Source organism: Dromaius novaehollandiae, chromosome 19, assembly GCF_036370855.1.
Source record: "Dromaius novaehollandiae isolate bDroNov1 chromosome 19, bDroNov1.hap1, whole genome shotgun sequence".
Lineage (NCBI taxonomy): Eukaryota > Metazoa > Chordata > Aves > Casuariiformes > Dromaiidae > Dromaius > Dromaius novaehollandiae.
Genome location: NC_088116.1, coordinates 5949716 through 5971524, shown reverse-complemented (window position 1 = coordinate 5971524; position 21809 = coordinate 5949716). Strand labels below are relative to the sequence as shown.

General features: G+C 52.1%; 2 protein-coding genes across 4 annotated transcripts in view; both read right to left on the bottom strand.

Annotated features, from left to right (window-relative positions):
* Positions 1 to 7071: 7071 nt before the first annotated feature.
* On the bottom strand, positions 7072 to 9775 carry DHRS13 (dehydrogenase/reductase 13). Its single transcript, XM_064523264.1, has 5 exons — positions 9589 to 9775; positions 9389 to 9507; positions 8523 to 8646; positions 8131 to 8442; positions 7072 to 7373 (listed from the first exon to the last, which is right to left on the bottom strand). The coding sequence occupies exons 1-5, from the start codon at positions 9713 to 9715 to the stop codon at positions 7087 to 7089; spliced, it is 969 nt and encodes a 322-aa protein (XP_064379334.1). The 5' UTR covers positions 9716 to 9775; the 3' UTR covers positions 7072 to 7086.
* A 361-nt stretch (positions 9776 to 10136) lies between these two features.
* Positions 10137 to 21809, bottom strand: part of PHF12 (PHD finger protein 12) — a 33548-nt gene continuing 21875 nt past the window's right edge. For 2 of the 3 annotated variants that reach the window (XM_064523261.1, XM_064523263.1), the window contains 7 exons: positions 20321 to 21137; positions 18157 to 18279; positions 16654 to 16797; positions 14471 to 14569; positions 13788 to 13870; positions 11984 to 12122; positions 10137 to 11305 (listed from right to left, as the gene is read on the bottom strand). In XM_064523261.1, coding sequence (XP_064379331.1) covers positions 10971 to 11305; positions 11984 to 12122; positions 13788 to 13870; positions 14471 to 14569; positions 16654 to 16797; positions 18157 to 18279; positions 20321 to 21137 — 1740 coding nt within the window. In that variant the 3' untranslated portion in view covers positions 10137 to 10970. The remainder of the gene's footprint in view (positions 11306 to 11983; positions 12123 to 13787; positions 13871 to 14470; positions 14570 to 16653; positions 16798 to 18156; positions 18280 to 20320; positions 21138 to 21809) is intronic. The other variant, XM_064523262.1, reaches the window with a different exon arrangement.

The following is a 21809-nucleotide window of genomic DNA, read 5'->3' as shown; positions in this document are numbered from 1 at the left end:
AACAGGGAAAGCTCTAATACATGTCTTCCATAGGTCAGCCTGGAAGCATTAAACAGGAAGGCAATGCCAGCTGGTTGTTTTCACGCAAGCTGGACGCCTGAGCCCAGCAGAGCTCTGTCGTGGTAACGCAAGTCAGATGAGCTAAACACTAATTTTCCATTGCAGTTTTGCAGTCTCTTTCCCAAGTCTTAGAGATCCAGTGAAAAAGGAACCAACAAAGTGAAATCTTTGCAAGGCTAAAGAATAAACCCTCTTGCACAATGAGATTTGGCACAGAAATTGCCTTTTTAAGCTATAATACGCCCACTGTTCTGAAAGTCTGGGTCTCACAGCTACTTGGCTATCTCTTCCACAAACATTCACCGCGCCTCTTCCGGTGCAGTGTAACACAGCCAGACGCACTACAAACGGAGGATTCATAGCCGGGGAGCTGCCATCCAGCTTGGCATCCTCCCAAATGAAGGGGTCCCATGTTAAAGCAAGAATTCCCAGAGCCAGGAGAAAACACATTGTCTGTTTCCTATGAAATCAGATTAACCATTTGAGAGTTTCTAGATAAACGGAGTTCTCCGGCAGATTCGGGAAACTGCTGCCCTAGTAGACAGCACACGTGGAGGAACGCACGCCCCAGAGTCATGGGGACACAGCGCTCAGAGCATCAAAGACCAGACCCGCAGGACAATTTAAGCTTGTGAACAAACTGTATGTTGTTTGCTCTACCGCGGTAACTTGAGGCAGTGACCTTGTATTCTGCCCCAAAACAGTGACTGAGCATTGAGAAAAGCAGGTCATAAACAGGCTGCTACAATAACCCAGAGACTGTTGTAGGCTGAACTCTAGAACAGGGCAGACACTGACCTCTCAGTTCAGGGCAACCTGCTGCTGGAATCTCCTCCTGCAGGAGCACCCATCGCTGAAGCTGAGAATAAACAGATTGGGTTTGTTTTACAGAAATGGCCCTGCGCTGGGAAATGTCATGTAATGCTAACAATTGAGCGCAGAAAGACAAGGAACAAATTGATAATTGAAAGCAATTACTGAAAGAGACATAACAGGAAGGAGAGAAAAAAGGCACAGGAATACATAAAGAAACTCACCTAATAAAGCCAGGGTCTAGACTAAAGTCAGTGTCTGGTTCTTAGGCACTAATATGAATATAAATTAGATTGTCCACAAGCAGAAATGAGATCAGGTTGACAAAAATTAAACAGATGCAGGATTCTGAGTTGAATCTGTAAAATTCTCGCACAGATACTACGGCAGGTGAAAGGAGGTTATGCTGGTTAGCTCATTTTGGATGCAATCTAAACCAAAGATGACTCATTTTACGCTGCGCGTATCAATGTGTCAGAGTGAGTTTAAAAACACACATTTAGTCTAATTCATCTTGTAAAAAGAAACCCAGAGGAGACTGAAATCACAAGAAAGTCGCATGACAAAACCATGGAGATGCTACCTCGAAATTCCTCCTGGAAATTTAAAGGAAAACCCCCAGGCTATTCTGTCCACCTCTTTCTCCTGCTCTGCTCTCTGATGAGTAACTCATAATTCTTGGAGATTTAACAAGCATCTGTCAAGGGAAACCTTGAGTTCCATCAACTGCAAAAAGCTGAAGAATTGCCTCCTGAGAAGGAGGCCTGATAGAAGAGCTGTGTAAGTTGCCTTTTGTGTAGCTGGTGAATACCTCTATTTAGAACAGGCTATCTCATGCTACGGTCTAGAGACAAGTTGTGGTGCTGCACTCTGGACAGCAATCACTAAGCAACACAGCTATAAGCAGTGTAACATCAATCACAGCTAAAGATTTTTGGCTAGCCACAAGTAAAGAATCTTACTCTCCCAGAGCATTCAGTTAAACCTGGCAGACAACAATCAATCGCTGGCATCAAAAGTCTTCTGACTGCTTTGCCCCATGTGAGGGGTGGAACACCTCAGTCTCAGTACTGGAGACCAGTCCTGAATTCTGGCTCCAAAGGCATGAATGCAGACAAGGACAAAACCTCATGTGAAACCCAGCTGAAGCCGCCGGCTCCCCCTTCCTACAAACTCGCATTGCTCACAAAGCTCAGAACTGGATTGCAACTAGGCAGTGTTGTGCAAACCTGTAGCTGGCAGTGAACTGCTGAACTAGATGACCCTGATGTCATCAGCCTTCCACCCTGGTCTCGAGCGTTAGGTCTCCGACGACTTTTGCTGCTCACCGGGCTCTCCTCAGGGGGCCAGAGCGCTACTGAAAGCCTTAGCCCAGGCTCTGCAGAGCACAAACCCAGCTTACCACATTCCTGTGAGCGCACCTCAGCGTCACGTCTGCTGCTACCACAACAGTGTACCATTGCCAACCCTAGGTCAGTGTGTCAGCTGTTACCCACCCCCCTTTCTGCAGGATATGGCTCAAACCATCTCCTCCCGCTCTGGTTTCATGCTACTGGTTGTTCTTACCTAAGTCTCTCCTTATTGAACTGCATCGTATTTTTTTTCAAAACATTCAGTCAATTTTTCAAGTTCATTTTGATTCTAATCCTGCTCTTCAAAGCTCTCGAATCCATTCCCAGCTCAGTATCGTCCGCAAATTTAATAAGCACATTCTTGGTTCCATTATCCAAGCCAAAACAAAGAACTTGCTTGATAAATCCTTTCAGGTGAACAGGGAACCACTGTTAAGTTCCCTGGTAATGGTTTTCCAGTCAGTTTTGTACCCATCTTATGGTATCTGAGAAAGCAGGTCCTCCTCACGCTGTGGACTGTAGGCCTCCTGCGCAACTAAAAGGGTTAGCAGAGCTTCAAGAAGCTTTTATGTCAGGTTTTCAAAACTTGTAAGAAAAAAAGTACCATAAAACAGAAAGAAGTCATGCCCAGGCTCAAAGTCATGATCTGTTCCTCTTGCAGGAGTAAGAGAGAGATGCAACAACAGGATGAGAGTGCTTATAGTAGCGCTGGAAGAGCTAACTACCTTCAACTGCTGGGGCACAGCAAGAAGTGTTTATGCAAAAAACTAGGAGTCACTACTAGCTCTTAGTTCTTTTTTCTTCTTTCATATCATGAACTGATCTCCAAATGTTTCAGTCCTCAGTTCTGAATCACCTCAAGGTTCATCTGGCAGCTGGGTCTTCGCTGTGTAGTGCCACCACACAGCCCTCGTCAGCAAGTCTCCTAACCACAGAGTGTCAGGCAACACTATGTATGAGAAGTGCAAGATGGAAATGGCCGTTACAAGTTAGATCTCTCTGTTATTAGACTATGCGGAAACATTACAGCATTGTATTTCAAAACTGGCAGGTTGACTCTGAGCTGCAGATGCTGCATTCAACCAGAGTGTAACCCAATATCAGCACCACACACCTGCCCAGCTTCTGCGTATACAGAAGCTCCCAGGGTGCACATCAGCTGCTCCTCGAGTACTAGAGGAACTGAAATGTCTCACAAGAAAATGAAAAGAAAGAACACCACTCTTCAGAGGCAACCACATGCCAAGGGAGACACATGACTAAACTTCCTTCAATAGGCAAAGGATAAATTTTTAATAAGGACAACTTTTCAATTAGTTTCATGATTTGGAGGTGCCTTCTTGCAAAGTGAAGTCTTTCAAGTAACAATTGTATAACAATTCAACATGGTAGTCAAACGTGTGCTTTTACTATTATATGATGCTGGTTTATTCTCCCCTCCCACCTCCTCCAATGCACATACAGTTCACTTAATACCTTGCACACAAATGCTGGACCACAAGATCATCTCTGCTTTTCCCTGACTGCTCAAGCTCCTACAACTACAGTTGCTTGGGGTGACACCCATCTTACCAACGCCCTGGCATTCACTCAGCATGCGAACACGGAGGAGTTACAGGGCTGCTGGAGGGCAGCGGAGCTCCCAGGACCTCTCCGGCTGCCCCAAAGCCTGAGCTGGTGCTCTCAGCAAGCGTCTGCAGACCGCGCTGGCAGCAGCAGAGGAAGGCCATGCCCGGTGGCAGCACTGAACGCAATTTCGACTTGCACAGCCTGGTTGGATTCGTCCTCCCTTTCTTCCCAGTTGTGGGAAAATGTAATGTTGGAACGACAGACAGATGCCACAAATTTCTGTTGGCTCATCCTGCAAGGATGTTTTATAAACCTGAAAACTGAACAGAGGTTAAACCAAACTTTTAAAAATGAATGGCCATCCTGGGGCACCTGGAGCCAGGCTTCTCAACTCCTCCTGCTGTACGTGGCATTTTTATGAAGGTCCACTGCTTACGAAGGGGGTTTTTCTCGTACGGAAGTGCAGTACCAGCCCCAGACCTGCTGGCTGGCCAGGCTGCGCATGCCGCCTTCGCAGCTGGGAACTAGTGACGTGCAACGGCTGCTCAGAGACCAGAGAAGCTGCAAGAAATATTGCTGCTCCAGACAGCTGGTGCGTGTGGTTTGTAACTCCTCAGAGGCAGCCACCACAACACGCATATTTGTTTCCAAAACTGCAGCCTGCTTCTGACATCTCCTCAGTAGTTCCTGTAACAGGTCTGTCATCCAAGACAGATGAACCAATAAAAGACCAGCCAGAAGCCAGTGCCCCTGCCTGCCTGCTGGAGATTTCAACCCTGGAGATTTCAGGGTGGTCTAATTGCTTCCAAAACGGGACAACATAGTTTCACGTGCACAGCAGAGCTGTAACCCTAACACATCCTTGACATTCGCACATGTTTTTTCCCAGGTAAATTTAGATTTGAGCATCACAGTCCCTGCCACAAAACCGGTGTTGACAGAAAGGACGTGACGTGACGGAGGGCGCCTGTATCCAACCTGGTTATCGTTCTGCCCGTGGTCCCAGCCTGTCACACAACAGGGGAGCACCCAGCCCTCGCAGCAAGTTCTAACATCACATAACGGTAATTAAGACAAGTCTGTGCTCAGCCTCGTCTATCCCAAAGCACCGTCCTGAGTTTTGGCAGAATGTTGTGCCCCAGGGCCCCCCCGGCCATGGCAGGAACCCCCCAACTTTCAGCCCCTGCCCCCAAGGGAAGAACCCCCCAACTCCCCTTAAGGCAGGTCCCCCTCATCACAGGGTCCCCCCCAGCTCCATCAGGGCCCCCCATGACAGCCTCCCCCGTGGCAGCCCCCCCCCAGCTCCCTCAGGACCCCATGACAGCCCCCCCGGCAGCCCACCCCCCATGGCATGGCCCCCCAGCTCCCGCAGGGCCCCCCATGGCAGCCCCCCAGCCGTACCTGCCGCCCCAGCCCCTCGCCGCGCCCCACCGCGCAGCAGCCGCCCACGACGCCTCCCGCCCGGTGCCGCCCCCTCCCCACCGGCCACTCCCACAACCCCCCGCGCTGCCCCGCCCCGCCCCCCGCAACGCCGCGTCCCCGGGCGCGTCACGCGGGCGCAGCCATCTTGGGAAGGTCAGCGCCGCGCCGCGCCACACCCCGCAGGCGGGGCCCGGCGGACCTCCGGCCCCGCCGCCATGTTGGGTGCCGCGGGCCTCCAAGCGCGCGCGCACACGGGAACATGGTGCGCGCGCGTGCACAGCGCGGCCTGCGGCCCTGCACCGCCCCACGTGCATGTGTGTGCACGGCACGGCCCGCTGCACTGCCCCGTGTGCACGGAGGTGCAAGGCACAGCCAGCTGCACCGCCCCACGTGCGTGCGTGTGCACGGCGCGGCCCGCTGCACTGCCCCGTGTGCACGGAGGTGCAAGGCACAGCCAGCTGCACCGCCCCACGTGCGTGCGTGTGCACGGCGCGGCCCGCTGCACTGCCCCGTGTGCACGGAGGTGCAAGGCACAGCCAGCTGCACCGCCCCACGTGCGTGCGTGTGCACGGCGCGGCCCGCTGCACTGCCCCGTGTGCACGGAGGTGCAAGGCACAGCCAGCTGCACCGCCCCACGTGCGTGTGTGTGCACGGCGCGGCCCGCTGCACTGCCCCGTGTGCACGGAGGTGCAAGGCACAGCCAGCTGCACCGCCCCACGTGCATGTGTGTGCACGGCGCGGCCCGCTGCACTGCCCCGTGTGCACGGAGGTGCAAGGCACAGCCAGCTGCACCGCCCCACGTGCATGTGTGTGCACGGTGCGTCCCGCTGCACTGCCCCGTGTGCACGGAGGTGCAAGGCACAGCCAGCTGCACCGCCCCACGTGCGTGCGTGTGCACGGCGCGGCCCGCTGCACTGCCCCGTGTGCACGGAGGTGCAAGGCACAGCCAGCTGCACCGCCCCACGTGCGTGTGTGTGCACGGCGCGGCCCGCTGCACTGCCCCGTGTGCACGGAGGTGCAAGGCACAGCCAGCTGCACCGCCCCACGTGCATGTGTGTGCACGGCGCGGCCCGCTGCACTGCCCCGTGTGCACGGAGGTGCAAGGCACAGCCAGCTGCACCGCCCCACGTGCGTGCGTGTGCACGGCGCGGCCCGCTGCACTGCCCCGTGTGCACGGAGGTGCAAGGCACAGCCAGCTGCACCGCCCCACGTGCATGTGTGTGCACGGCGCGGCCCGCTGCACTGCCCCGTGTGCACGGAGGTGCAAGGCCCAGGGCGCTGCACCGCCCCACGTGCATGTGTGCCACGATGCACTGCCCTGTGTGCATCGGTGTGCAAGGCACAGCGCGCTGCACTGCGGCATGTGCACGCCTGTGCGAGGCGTGGGGCCGCAGGGTGTGCACGTGTGCAAGGCATGATGGCCTGCACTGCAGCATATGCACGTCTGTGATGCATGGCAGGTGTGTGAAATGCAATGACATGTCACATTGTAGCCAGTCATGTGTAGTGCACCATGCCCTGCACTGCGGGTTGTGTGTGCATGTGCATTGCTCGGTGCATTGCACTGCAGTGCATGCACACGTGTGCAGTGCCAGAGCAGGCGGTGCTGCACTGCACCGCATGGTCCCAAGGGCTGGGGCAGGGCTGCACAGGGGCTTCCTATCACGTTTCCTGGCTCCATTTCCCTGCTCAGTCGCAGCGTGGTGATGCCCAGCTCCGCCAGTGCTGGGGGCCGTGGGAGGCAGCGTCGTCACCAGGATGGCGGGACCCGGGTGCCCTTGCACCCCGCTGCAGGTGCTGCGGCCGCCAGCGCCCCGCCTGGCCCCTTCCCCCCAAAGCAGCCCCACTCGGTGTCTCAGGGCAGTGTCATTTATTCCCCGGGGGCGGGGGGGCCGTGGGGGCTCAGCCCCACCAGCCGCTCGCTGGCCTCCCACAGCGCCCGCGCCAGGCCATCGTCGCGGCCCTGCGGCCACGGCTCCCGCGGGCGGCAGTCGGCGAAGTAGCGCCCGCTGAAGCGCTCCAGCCCCTCCTGCGTGGCGCAGTACAGCGGCGTCTCGGCGCCCTCGGCGGCCTCGCGGAAGAAGAGCCAGGCGAGCGGCACCAGCAGCGGCTTCAGCCAGAGCGGCGCGTGGCGGAAGAGCTCCGTGTTGACGAAGCCTGCGGTGAGGGGGGGCGGCACCGGGTTGCAGCCTGCTCCCCGCCGGGAACGGCCGCACCGGAGCTGCTCCGCGGGGCAGCCGGAGGCAGCGGCACAGCCGTGGCCGTGGCCCGCGTCCCGGTGCTGCACGGCGGCACAGGGTGGCACAGGGCTCGGCTGCCATTGCCGTGGGGCACGGCGCACGCGCAGCCTTTGCCCGTCCAGCATTGCTGGTGCCTTCCCCCGCGAGCGCTGCCTGGGGCCGGGCGCCTGGGCCGGCCTTGCAGCAGGGCTGGCACCACTCGCTGGCGCTTTGCTGTGCGTGCTGCACTGCGCAAAGGGACGCCGTGTGCAAAGGCTGTGCCATGCAAAGGGACACCCCGTGCAAAGGGTCACTCCGTGCAAAGGGATCCACTATGCAAAGGGACACCCCGTGCAAAGGGACACTCCGTGCAAAGGGATCCACTATGCAAAGGGACGCTCCGTGCAAAGGGACGCTCCGTGCAAAGGGATGCTCCATGCAAAGGGATCCACCATGCAAAGGGACGCCCTGTGCAGGGGGACGCTCCATGCAGAGATGCACCGTGCAAAGGGATTCACCGTGCAAAGGGACGCTCCAAGCAAAGGGACACCCCGTGCAGAGGGACACTCCATGCAGAGGGACACCCCGTGCAAAGGGGCACTCCGTGCAGAGGGACACCCAGCCCGCCTGTCCCCTCCCGCCGCGCCCCGCTCTGGGCCGGGGGCCGGAGCCGGGACGGGCAGCGCGGGCGGTACCTGGGTGCACGGCGTAGCACGTCACCTCGGTGCCCTGCAGGCGGGTGGCCAGCTCCCGGGCGTGCAGCACGTTGGCCAGCTTGCTGTCGCAATAGGCCTGGAAGGTGCGCAGGGCGCCGCGGGCCGGGCGGCCCAGCGCGGCCGGGTCCAGGCGCCCCGAGCAGTGGGCGCGCGACGCCACGATGACCACGCGGCTGGGCGCGCTGCGCTGCAACCGCTCCAGCAGCAGCTGCGTCAGCAGGAAGTGGCCCAGGTGGTTCACCTGGAAGGTGAGGCCGTAGCCGTCCTCCGTCCGGCCCCCGGCGCTCACCCCTGCGGGCAGGGCAGCAGCTCGCGGGGGGGGGTCCGTGGGGTCGAGTGCGGCAGCCTCACGCCCCCCCCCCGGTGCTCACCCGCGTTGTTGATGAGCAGATGGAGATGCGGCTCCTGGCGCAGGAAGGCGCTGGCGAAGGCCCGCACCGAGCGCAGGCTGGCCAGGTCCAGGTGCATGAAGAGCACCTCCGCGTTGCCCGTCTCCTGCGGGCACAGCACGGGGCCTGCCGCCGGGCCGGGGGCTCGCCCAGCCCTCGACAGGGGGATGCGCCGGGCCTGGCCTGGGGGGGACTGATCCGCCTGGGGTGGGGGGGGCATTGTGGGGGTGCACTGTGCTGGGGGGGGGCACCACGGCGGGGGTTAGGGCTGGGTGCACCATGCTAGGGGTGCACCGTGAAGGGGGTGCACTGTGCTGGCGGTGCCATGCTGGGGGTGCATGGTGCTAAGGGGTGTGCTGTGGTAGGGGGCTACCGTGCTGGGGGGGTACCGTGCTGGGGGGGCACCACAGCGGGGGTGCACGGTGCTAAGGGGTGTGCTGCGGTAGGGGGGTACCGTGCTGGGGGGGCACTATGCTAAGGGGTGCACCGTGCTGGGGGGGCACCATGGTGGGGGTTAGGGTTAGGTGCACCATGCTAGGGGTGCACCGTGCTGGGGGTGCCATGCTGGGGGTGCACCGTGCTGGGGGGGCACGGTGCTAAGGGGTGTGCTGCGGTAGGGGTGCACCCCTAAGGGGGTGCATCGTGGTGGGGGGGCAACACAGCTGGGGGTGCACCGTGCTGGGGGGGCACCACAGCACGGGTTAGGGTTGGGAGCACCATGCTAGGGGTGCACCAGGCTGGGGGTGCACCGTGCTAATGGGTGCACCGTGCTAACGGGTGCACCGCGCGGGGGGGGCCCTGCGGGGGTGCCCCCCCCGTACACGGGCGCGGGTGGCGGCGGCGCTCACCGTGCGGATGCGGCGGGCGGCCGCCTCCCCCCGCGCAGCGCTGCGGGCCGCCAGGATGACGCGGGCGCCGCGCCGGGCCAGCTCCCGCGCCGTGGCCGCGCCGATGCCGCCGCTTCCCCCTGCGGAGCGGAGCCGAGAGCCGGTGAGGCCGCGCCGGGCCGAACCGGGCCGCACCGCACCGCGCCGGGCCCCGCGCTCACCGGTGACGATGGCGGTGCGGCCGCGCAGCGAGGCGGGGGCGCGGGGCGGCGCGGGGCGGCGCAGCCCGTGGTAGAGCAGCGTGTAGAGCCCCAGCAGCAGCGCGACGCCCAGCAGCGCCGAGCACATCCCGCCGCCGGCCCGGCCCGGCCCGGCCGCGCTGCGCCGCCCCCACCGGCAAGGCCCGCCCCGGCCCGGAGCCGCCCCGGCGGGAGGCGGAGCGGGCAGCGCCGAGGCCGCACGGGGCCGCGCCGGCTGCGCGGCGGGCGCGATGCAGCGCGGCCGGGAGGGCGCAGCCCTGCACCATTACCCCCAAGGGCGAGGCCCTGCCTTTGCCCCCTTGCACGCCCCAAAACTCCCTTCCCTCGCTCTAGCGCCCTGCCGCATCCTCCCAGGGCCCGGGGCTGCCTCCAGGCGCAGCCTAAAAGCCCCTTTGCCTCCAGGCGCAGCCTAAAAGCCCCTTCCCGCAGCTGCCGGGCTCCTCCTTTGGGGTCCGACGCTCTCCAGCAGCTCCGTGGTTGTGGTCACAGAGTTACGACAGACAATCAGAAAACAGAATGTGAAGTATTTTTTTTGTTTTATATACAGAATACAGGAAAGTTTCTGTAAAGTCTAAAACGTTACAATTACTATGTACAGTGGAACTAGCTGTTCTGCTGCGGGGAGGTGGCATATAAACAAAAGAGACAGACAGGTTACGACAAACGATCTGCTACAATAGACAATTTGAGGAACGTCATACCACATGTAGCACTGTACACAGCTTTAAAACATTGAAAATGCCATCACTGATGTATTTACACAGAATCCAACACTTTTCCTTATTTGAAATAAAAATAGGATGGACACCAGGAAAAGAACTCATTTCTCACTGCCCATAATACACAGTAGCTACTTGTAGTGCAACCATAGCAGGGAGGGATGGGAAAAAAATAACTGTGGGAAGAAGAGCGCTTCTTTACATTAAATAAAACAATGATATTGTATAGATTTGCTGTATGAAAACTGTATTTCTCTTTTAATATAAAACTATTGTCACTGGCACAAAATAGAACAAGTTTCTGATTATTTTACAACTGCATGGGAACTATCTGTCAGAGAGAGTCCTTGAGTCAGACAGCGGTCACCCCTCGCTCTGACGCCGTCCTGCTCTCACTGCAGTTTTTCCTTTTAAAATGAAATGTATAGTACAAATATATGTGCAAATGCCCCTAAAACTTGAGCAAAAAAGAAAATTAAAAAAAGTTAAACGTTCTTCATTTCATGCAAACGGCGTGTGAACAGTCTCTGGGCCGACATAGAAAATCCCACCTTGGTTTGTACATTTTTGCATTGCAAGAGTCTGAGGGCGTTTCCTTACTCCAGAGCTCTCTTCCTAAAATTCCTAGGGAACAGAGTTGGACCGCAGCACGGGCACCTGGTGGGGTTTCAGAGAAAGCTTCTCCTCCAAGTCCATGTCTTGTACTAAGGCAGTGTCCCCCTTGGGCTGTTTGGTCGCAAATTCAGTAATGCTGAAAACAAACTGCAGGCAGCCCAATTTGATATAACTGCCATGGTGGAGCAGGGCTGTCCCCTCCCAGCCTGCCCCACTGCCCCCTATTAAGCTGGAGCTGCTGGCTTTGCAGTTGCAAGGTTTCCGATGCTGCCCTTGTGCCTGGGAATTCATCACGGCTGCTTCTTCATGCGGCTCCTCTTCCTGTTTTCTGCTTTTGTGTCGTTCTGGAAAAGAAAAAAACACGTCAGATTCAGGCAGGCCGGAGTCAGACCAGAGGGTGGCAGCTTGCTTTAATCGACAGCAGCTACTGTTGAGGTGGCCCAAGAAAAACATCCTCTAGCCATGAGGCATTTCAGTCATCTGCAGCTAGCACCTGATACAAGAGAAAGAGAAGTCACCCCACAGCCGCAGGGAGGTGGAGAAGAAACATTTACACACCTATTTTGGCAGCCAGAAAAGAGGAAGATGACCAGGTGGAGAAGTGGAGTAAGTCATGTGGGTCATGGGATGCTCGTAGCACAGCCCAGATCACTTACTCAACGTCTGGGAGGGCATGACATGCACGCAGCAAGCCACAGAAAACCCTTCGGTCCAATTCAAAAACCTGCTGCTTGCCAGAGCTGGTGTCAGGAAGGGACCCGGCACTTGGGTTAACGTCAGCACCAGGGGCAGGAGCGGGGTTAACAGCGGAGCACTGCAGGCTGAGGAGCTTGCCAGGCCAGAGGAAGGTCTCATGCGGTGGTCTGGCCAAGGCCTGTGGAGAGACTCTTCCCCCTTCTGCAAGAGGTACACCAACCACTGCGCAACAAGCGGCACCAACTAGGAGCTGATTTACACCCACTCCTGTCCCCCTCTAAGAGCTTCCTACAATGTTACATGGGGCTGGCACCGTCAACACTCACTTATCACACTCTGCACTTTGGCAACAATACTGCTGGGAGGAGTGGGCGTCATCTTCTCCGAGAAGTCACACGAGTACAGAACATTGTCCACAGTCGTCCCATGCTCACTGTAGTTCAACAGCTCGTAATGTTTTGTATTCTGAAAGAAAGGGAAGAGGAGAGAATCAAGGCATCAGGTCAGAAAGGCATCTGCCCATATTCCCTTTCGGGCACTGAAACAGAATCCGTCTCCCCCGCTACCACTGCTGGTCACTTACTAAACACTCATGTTGAAATGAGAGCAGCTAAAATATCCCTCCAGCTCCAGAGACCAGCAACCAAACCTCATTCATGGCTCACAATCACAAAATGACTGGCTTTCTAGCAAGAGCTGCTCCCCAGAATGCTTCTAGGCATGGAGGAAGGACCAAAGCAGCTTTTGAGAGAGGTGGACTTTACTTACTGCACTTGGACCAACAGATCTTTTGGAAACAGGGGTTCAAGTCACAAAGCAAGTACACCATGTTAACAGACCTAGATACACACTTAGCCTTAGTATTGTGCCTCAAAGGAAAAAGGTGTGCTTTGGAAAGCGGACACAAGATGGCAAGAGGGATGCCAGTATACTGCAGCAACCACAGGAGAGAGACAGTCTTGGATTTATGGGCCTTCTGCGGGCCCTGGAATGCCAGGAGACATTACCGTGACATACAGCATTACACAAGCAGTTTAACGCTCAACTGAACTTTGCAGAGGATGTTGCCTGAATGGAGATTTCAGGTTAGCTCACAAGAATCATCTGAGGGCTGAAGAACTTGTCCTCAAGAGACTACAGAAGTTTAATCTAGTAACAGAACGTAGCCATGCACAGGGGAGTAAATTTTACTTAAGCAATCTACTAGATTGCAGAGACCAAGGCCAAACAAGAGCCAGTGGCCAAAAGCAGAGACCATGGAGAGAGCTACATAGGGGGAATTCTCTCTCTCTCTCTCAATCTCGAGGGCAAGCACAACCATAGGAAACTTTCCTGTGTATGGAAGAAGTTCAGTGTCTAGAGCCTGCCTTAGGATCAACCAGTTTGAGGAGATGCGTCAGCTCAGATGCAAGATCTGGATCCCACGTGAGCATTACTGAGTGCACAGCAGCAATGGCTAAAGCACAAGGGTCTACGGGTTAACCTGAACCCTGCTCAGAAGCTAACTGACCAACAGCAATAACAAAAACTGTATCTTGCTTCAAGACCGCTAAGAGACATCTCTCCAAGGGCACTTTTTTGGTAGACCTGCTTGTCTTCAAGAACAAACCTATTTGTGGACTGTAATTAGGAGGCAACTGTAGGCCTATGCCTAGAACCTAACACATTTTTAGTTATATAATCTATACAGAGTATTGCAGATGGACAGAAACAATTTGCACCTCTATCACACCTGAAAGCAAGAGACTTGGAGCAATTCCCTATTCTGTTTCAGCTGAGAGTCTATACAGGCATGTAAAAGTTCACCTTCTATTAACAATGCAGCTGGATCAAAAAGTATCGAACCATTTCTATGCCTTCTTCTTTCCCCAGATGCCAACGGTGACAGTGCTTACTTGTGGTCAGCCTTTGTCCACCAGCAGTTAGCTCAGAGAAATCATGCTGGCAGAGCTCTGTGCTTCAGAAAAGGGTTTGACAGAAAATGCTGACACAGCCTCCATTTGAGTGAAACCATTCACAATCCTGGCTCTCACTTTGCAGCCCACAAAGGAACACCACACAAAGACAACCTGCTGCCTGCATCTCTAGCTCCCACTGCCATGCATGCCAAATAAAGACTCAGGCACTCACCTCATCGTAGAATATGCAGGCATGTTTGCCGGACACATAGTTACAGTGACCATAGCTTGTAAGGCACACATCCATATCAGCTCCTGTCAGTGGAAAATATAAAACAGGCTCAGTTTGTTAAAAAAGAAAAGAAAAAACATCACAAAAAAAGAAACTGTCAGGCAGCAGAAAGCAACAGACAGAATTAAACTTCAATTAGCAGAACAACAGGGGAGCAACCGCCTTTGTCCATACTCCCAGGACTGCATGAATAATGCTGCGATAAGCCACTGAACAAAGTTGCGGTGGGGGAAGGGAAGGCTAGCTGCTACATTAAGCAGGAAGGCTGAAGAGTATTTCAGAATTACTGCGCTTTCTAGAATGTTAGAGGAATCTGAGCAGAAAGAAATGAAACCCGCAAGCAAACCTTAACTCTTCTCTCCGACAGTCAGTCAGACAATCTCTAGAAAAGCCGTGTTGCTAACTTTGATACCAGCCAGGTTACAAAGGTGCAGCCCTACATCAAAGGCGTGAGGAACATCACAGCAGACAGGGAATTTTCCACATTTCTTGGTAATGAAGAGTCCCAGTACAAGCAGCCAGAATGGGTCTGTTTTCTTCAACACCCACTTGACAAATACATAGGGAGGGGCAGTGAGAACCACCCTGATTCTGAAAGATCAGGGCTGGAAAAAGTTACTCACCTGTCCCAATGTAGAGGGTTCGATAGCACATATTGACTGCACCCCCTAAGCCCATCAGAGGATAGAACACCGCCCGGGCTTGCACTTCCTTCCTTTGCACTGCAAGATAAAGAGAAAGCACTTGAACAATGTTATCAGCTACAAAGCTGCTTGACTCAAACGTCCCCAGCTCCCCAGCGTTAGACTCTCCAGAAAGCACAGGTCCTAAGGAGGATGCAGTCAGCTTTGGCCTTAACACCAGTTCGCAGCCCTCTAGGAATGTTTGTGGATTATTTGTATTTATTTATTTATTTTGCCAGGCATCAGGGAAAAACGTTCTTACCAATAAACCACATAAGCCATGCAACTGGAAGAACCTCAACACTGAGTGTGAGCAACAGAGCCAAACTGAGGAGAACATAAGCTTCCTACTGCAAGCTTCTTTTTAATCTCTTCCACTTTTGGGAATCAAAGACTTGAATCTTGCTGTCAAAGTGCCACTTGAAAAAAAAGTTTGGCGCTGGTCAATGTCATGAACTTAACAGCTGTAATTTCACTTCTAGGTAAACTGCAGGAAAAATGCACAGGCTGAACAGGGTTTTTGCAGGGATTAACCTAATTCCCAGGAGAGGATGATTTACTGAGCAGACTCCTTTTCTCTCAGGTTAGTCTTCACAGCACATTCAGCAATGGCTGGTCCAGGACTGAGTCTCTAAAGCAGCTCTCTGCCAGCTGAGTTCAAGTCAGGCATTCTCACATGCCTGTGTTAACTGGGCAAAAAATCATCTTGCATAGAAGATATCAAATTCTGGACCATATAGGTCTGGCTAGGATTTGAGCAGCTGTCTTTTGGAGATAAGCTCCTTTCATCCACACAGTTTAGGCCTCCCCTGATGCCACATCTGCATGACAGTTTTACGCCAAGAGCGTGAAATCAAAGAACAGAACACGAGGATTATGCGAGTTTGTTTGCAGAGTCACTGATGTCAAGAACATTGGCCAGATTAAGCAGCGTTACTGGACATGCAGCACTCAGCACAGCTGAAAAGTGCAGGTTCCCATTTCTACATAGCTGCCCTGCACACATTCTTTCGGCTGTCTGTTTTTGCCGACTCAACGGGGCTTCCTAGAAATTTTAGATTTAGGATTTTGTCAGCAACGCTGAACAGTCAGCTGGATGCATCCATTCCCATCCAAATGGGGCGATGGGTTGAGAGAGCATCAACCTGCCTTTTGGGAGGCAGACTGCTGAAGAATTTCCAGAAGTCATCTGGCTGGGAGCAGCACAGGAAAGCAGCTCATATCACAGCCTGGTGCTGTGACCTACAGCAGCGTTCAACAGAAGATTGACAAAGTATTTAGGGAATGCTGCAATGCTACAGCAGCGAGCAAGCATGCAAACAGACAAGCACAGAGAGTTTCAGAAGAAGGTTACTGACACTAGCAGACTTCTAGATGTTATCTTGAATATTTATCCCCAAGCCTAGCAGATGGGGAACAAACAACTGCCCCCACAACAAGGCTTTCCAGTTAGGAACTCTTCAGTTAGGAACAGTAGGATTCAGAGGAACAAGAAGCCACATTCCCAGTGCAGCTTTAGGTGTTACTGATGCTAATACCAGTGACCATAACAAAACCCATGCTGAACTGAGGCCCCTGGAGATTCCCAACAGAAGTGCAAGTTGTTTTCCATTACTGTAGTTGCATTTAGTGTTTCAGTTTCACAGTGACATTATTCTGAGTGGGCAAAGACAACTCCATACTGAAGCATATATTCTGTGCCCACGTTTCTCCTGTTCCTGTATTGGAACCATAGGCAACTTCTCCAGAAAGAGAGCGGGATTTTACATTTCTTGCCCATCTCGAAGGTGGGTAAAAAAGGCAGCTGAGCCTTCCTCTTTCTTGCTAATTCTAAGATGAATAATATACAACTTCACTAAAGATTTCCAGCAGAAAAATCAGAAGGTCCACTGACGCTTTATTGAAGGTGTTTTCATTGCCATAGTTTGTATGAAATTGAGTAGAGGGACCTGAAGGAATTTCAGGCCAATGGATATCCAGGAGAGGGATGAGAGGAAAGAAACGTGAAAGGTGGCATCTGGCAGATACCAAAAGAAGAGGGAAGATCTCTTTGAATGAAGAGGCAAGGTAGTGCCAAAAAGCTATGGCTCAACATAAATCAACTGTTCTAGGGCTGCTCTTACCTTCAATGTGGTTTCCCATGGGAGATTGCTGATGGGAAGTGACACTGCTCGCTATAGACTGGGCTTTGGAAGGAAAGAGCTGATGTATTCTCTGCAAGGCCAGAAACTTGATCAGCTGCTCATCCAACATATTTATCTCAATCTCTGTTAATAAACAAAAAGCAATTAGTAAGTTATTCATGGAAAGGGTGCCATCTGAGCTGCACCTGATTTAACCATCCCACTTTCAAACTTGCCATTTGCTTCAACAGCGCACACTGACAAATTTTGCAATATCAGGAATTTTACACGTAGGTGATCTATTATTTCATATAATTTCATTTTAGCGGCGTGTGGGGAGAGCGTGAGCTATGGCTGGAAAGCTACAGTTCAGCCAGCAAGTGAAGTTCAGGGAACAGGGACCGGTAAGTTGAAAACCTGCTGTCACAGTTCAGAATCTACAGGTCTGTAGAGACGGACATTGCCCCTTTGGGCAGCAGGTTGGGTACTTCTTGTGAAGCTTTGTTATCTAGTCTAAAAGTCTCATTTTACATTACAGAGGAAAGGAGTAACCAACCACCTTTGGAGCAGGTCAGGCTCATTCTCGAGTCACATGCTTTCATAGCAGAGTCAGTGAAACAAAACAGGGTAATTAAGACAATATTATTAACAAGCTTTAAAGCAGATCCGTTGCTGATAGCTTAAGTATTTCTATTTGTAAAGCCCTACGGAGATCTGCTTTCTGGTAGCAAGCAGGTTGGCTAACCTCTTTTTCAAGAGCTGTCTCCACATGAATGACAGTTTAAACAGCAAGCAGAGGAAGCAGAGATACAACGGCCCTTCCTGAGAGCAGAGAGGTAGTCTGGGCTAAGCCGAGCAGTTGGGGTTCACCCAAGAAAAGAGGGTCAAACTGGCAATGCAAGAAAGACTGTTCTTGAGATGCAGAAGCAGTCACTGGCAGCAGCCTGACTATGCTACCGATGATTGCTGTTTAGCAGTCTTCTCCTGAAGTCACTCCACTAAGATTTGGCATTTGTTGCCAAGTGCAACAAAAGGAAAATATAAATGTGCCAGTCTAGAAGACTGACAGAAGCAGAAATAATTCAGAAAATTAACTGACCCATTAAAGCGTCACCACTCAGGGGACTGCTTGACAAGATCTAGAATTGTTGGACTTTATACACATCAGGAACACCTCTGGATTGCAGCTAGCACCATAGCACAGGAGGGCTGCAGGTTTCTGCGTGTGAATTCTACCTGGCAAGCAGCCCGTGCAATAGCATTTTGATCATTCCCCAGAAAAGCTTCAGGCAAAAACACTTCATTGGCTTTGCTGCCTTGACAACACCACAAGTAGGAAAGCATGTGACATATTTAAGGTAATGTATACCCAGCCCCTCCCTCACCTGACTGCAACCTCTGTTTATCACCGGGACTTTTCCTTAAGCACAGACCGAATGCTCTAGGCAAGCAAACACAGGCTGCATAGGGCTAGAAGAGACTGACAAGAAACTAAATACTCACCGCCATCCATAAATGCTTTCAGGGAATTGGTGAGGTCCAACATTGCTGCAGAGTTTGAAGTGAGTGATGAGGGTAGAGTTAAAGCGCTTCCTATGGATAAGGTGCTGGGACTGACCTTACCATCTACAGAGAAAGATGGTGCAGAGAAGATATGTCACTGTGACGTTCGTGAGACATGCACCCAGCCCTCAGATTACACTCAGTTTGCAAGCTGCTCAGAATGACTACATTTGCTTGTAGCCATGTTTTGAAAAAGGCCTGAATTAGAGACCATTAGCTTTCTTCCCTTCACAGAAGGATGAGTCTGCCTCAAACACTTTTCTATCAACTTCAGTTGTCAGAGGAATTCTGGACCTATACATTCAAGCTCTTGTTCCCCGTCTGAAGAAGCCATGGGAGATCACAAGCGATGCCATACTACAGAGATTGATGACATGAGCACCAAGTCCCCAGGAGCTTAAGAGCTTGCTAAACCTAGAGAAATTTCCTAAGCAGCTTGCCTAAGTCTGAACGTGTATAAAAAGAGTATTTGCTGCATTTCATTTTCTGTGTAATTACTAAGTCTTGGGTGCACTTCCCTGGCTAGTAAGACTGTGACAGTCATAGGCAGAGTTGATTGCTTACAAAATAAGATCCTATTGCTTTGGCTGTGATTATATAGCTGAAAGACAATGGCAAATGCCAGGAAACAAAATCCCTTTCATGCGTATTAGATATCCAGTTCTTATCTTGAGTTGGTCTGCTTAGAGCTACTTTAAGTCTGAAACTTATGGCAAAAGGTGGCGAATGATTCATTCTTCATACCCAGCAACAAAATGTGCACCCTCTTCTCAGACCTTTGGTTAAGATTTGCTATAAACACATATACATACACATGCATTGTGTTAGATGGAAAGTCTGCCTAAACATTTAAGTCTTTCACGAGAGTTGTAACTGTAGCACAGTGCTTTAATATGCATTGTGTAGAACCCAAACTTTGCACTTAAAGCAATGATTTAACATGTCAAGTAGCTGCAAAACTATGTAGGGCTTGCAGTGCTCTTGAAACTACAAGCAAGAAGTTTCTGCAATATTGTCCCTTTTTCCTCTACCAGAAGTTCTCCCAGCCTTGCATTTCCAAGAAGGGCACAGTCAAGCTAGCAGCCTTAGAGTAACTCAAGTTGGCTCACAATGAGCGAAGAACCCAGCTACCCTGGGAACAGATTTCAAACAAGAGGTAGAGCTCAGAAGTTACTCAAAAAAGGAATTTCTAAGAGAACAATAAAGATGTGGCCTCTGTTACTTGCAGTCACCAGATCCACACCACTCCACATGAGCCTGACACTAAGCAATTAGGAACTGCAAGAAGAGAAGTAACAGCTCTGTCGCATGCTTTCCAGTGAATCTCCACAAAGGGTTTAACAGTAAGTTTTGAGCTGATTTGGAGGATGGGAGAAGGAGAATGCTTTAAGTGAAAGCTTATTCAGGCAAAGTTTAGGAGTCATGTGGAGTCACTCTCACACTCATTTATAAAAATCTTTGACTTGATGTTTTTATATTGAAGAATGAGCATGTGCACTTTAACAGCAAGGTTTCTGGGTACAACTCAAGGTAGAGATGGCATATCCAGTCCATAACTACCCTACATGAATAGATACATTAGCAGATACTAAACAGGCTACGGTTTGGGGGGAAATTGTTTCTCAAACATCAAGGCTGTGCAGCTCAAGACTTAAATCATCTGTACAAGGGAACAGAACCATCACTAGGACAGTTACCTGGTAAAGAGATCATAAGATCAGAGATACAAAACAGCTGCTCTTGTGAAAAGGACTATCTTGCAACCAAGCTAATACTGTAAAACAAATCAGCAGTTTTAAGGCAGCACTGGAGTGGCCAGTTGACAGAACAGCAAGACAGCAGCCAACAGATTTGAAACTACTGTTAATTTCCAGACTAAACTGATCTGCTATCCTGCTTCTCAAGACAGAGCTTCCCTATCAGCAAAATACACCCCATGGTTCCCGCGAAAGGGCCAAAGACAGAAGAGACTTGACAAACTTCTTGCTGCTCTCCACAGTAAGTCTAATTCTCCAGTTAAATCAGGGCATAATGCAAGAGTCTAGAAGTTCAGAAGTAACACTTGTCTCAGCCCTGGGGCCAAGATCAGCTGTTCAACACTTACCTGAAGGTGGTGCTGGTGAACAGAATCTGTTTGTGGATCCAACAGCAGAGATCCCATCTCCTGTAGCTTGTGGAGGGGTGAGAGCCCTAGTGGCAGTCAGAGGGGAGCCCATAGATCGCAGGTCTGCTGTCAGTGGCGGTCCTATCTGTGTCTGGACATTCTTTCTTTGCAAAGTGCTGGTGGTCTCCAGGCTGGCACAGGAGCTCGATATGGAAGTAGGCATGCTTGTGACTGGCACAGAACCCCTTTGTGCACAAGAAACGGGTCCTGCTACGTTCTCCGTTTTGACAATGGTTCCAATCGTGTGATTCAGAAGTCCACAAGTTGCTGGGGGCGTGAGGGGCCTAGGCCACGTTTGCCGATGAGACAAAACAGGTATTGTATTACCAGATCCAATTAGCCTCTGGGAGTCAGTCAACTGTGCTGAAGGTTCAGAGGAAACGCCATAGAAATGAGGACCGTTTACTTTAACGTCAGAGGCTGTCGGCCCATTAGAAGTCCCGCAAGAAGATACCTTCTTGGATTTATCTATACAAGAGCTGCAGTTGACATCTTCCTGTGACAAAGTCTGCTGGGATTGCGAGGAACTCAAGGAATTCTGGGTGGTAATCCCTGAGGTGCAGGATGACATGGAATAGAGGGAAGGTGTGGGTGCCTTGTCAGCTGCCTGGTAAGGGTTGGCGAGTGAGCCATCTGCCACAATAACAGGCTTAATATCAGCCTTCTCTGTTTGTTCAGAGTCCCAAAGCGAAGTCATCTGCTTAGCAGATAAATGTTTCAATATGCTGCACTGGAGCGCAACAACACTACAGAGCCACTGGGAGGAGGGAAAAAAGCGCATCGTTAGCTTCACAGGCAGACAGTGCTCCAACCTGCAAAAGTTACTCCATCCTTCACCCACTTTGAAGAAATTCAGGTGCCTTACTACAATGGTAATCACTCAGATACAGTGTGGAAGTACACTGTCTGCTCTGATGCTAACCTAGACTTGGGAGGAAGCGTTGTCCGAATGTTGTAACATGAGCACAACCAAAATTAAGTACAGTTTATCTCTGTGCTGGGAACAGTGCACATAGGAGCTGAGATTACAAGGCTGAAAAGGCAACAGATGCACTTCCTCACCCCCAAACTTTTTCTTCTCTTCCCAGAGTAAGTGTTACAACTCTTCAGTCAGCCGCACACACATCTTCCACTAATATGGGCTTCTCTCCAAACATAATCCACTAGCTTACTCTATAGCATGCTAGAGAAGAATTACCTCATATTATACATAGGGAGACACCTGCCAGAGCAGGGGTGGAAAGCACCTTTCATTTACACAAAGTAGAGGGAGACCAACACCTATGTTCAAAGTTTTAAGCTCTGTGGTGCTTCTTGGATAAATCCAAGCAAAGATGAATCATTATATCTTCTACTTCCTCAAAGAGTTAAGTAACTCCCCACAGACACACAAGGCTTTTGGTTCTTCCCAGAAGTTTGCGTATGTGAA

Coding starts and splice junctions, on each gene's coding strand:
- DHRS13 (XM_064523264.1), bottom strand. CDS start 9,715: ATGTGCTCGGCGCTGCTGGGCGTCGCGCTGCTGCTGGGGCTCTACACG. Junction 9,508..9,588: donor CCGCACCGCCATCGTCACCG/GTGAGCGCGGGG, acceptor TCCGCTCCGCAG/GGGGAAGCGGCGGCATCGGC. Junction 8,647..9,388: donor CCGCCCGCCGCATCCGCACG/GTGAGCGCCGCC, acceptor CTGTGCCCGCAG/GAGACGGGCAACGCGGAGGT.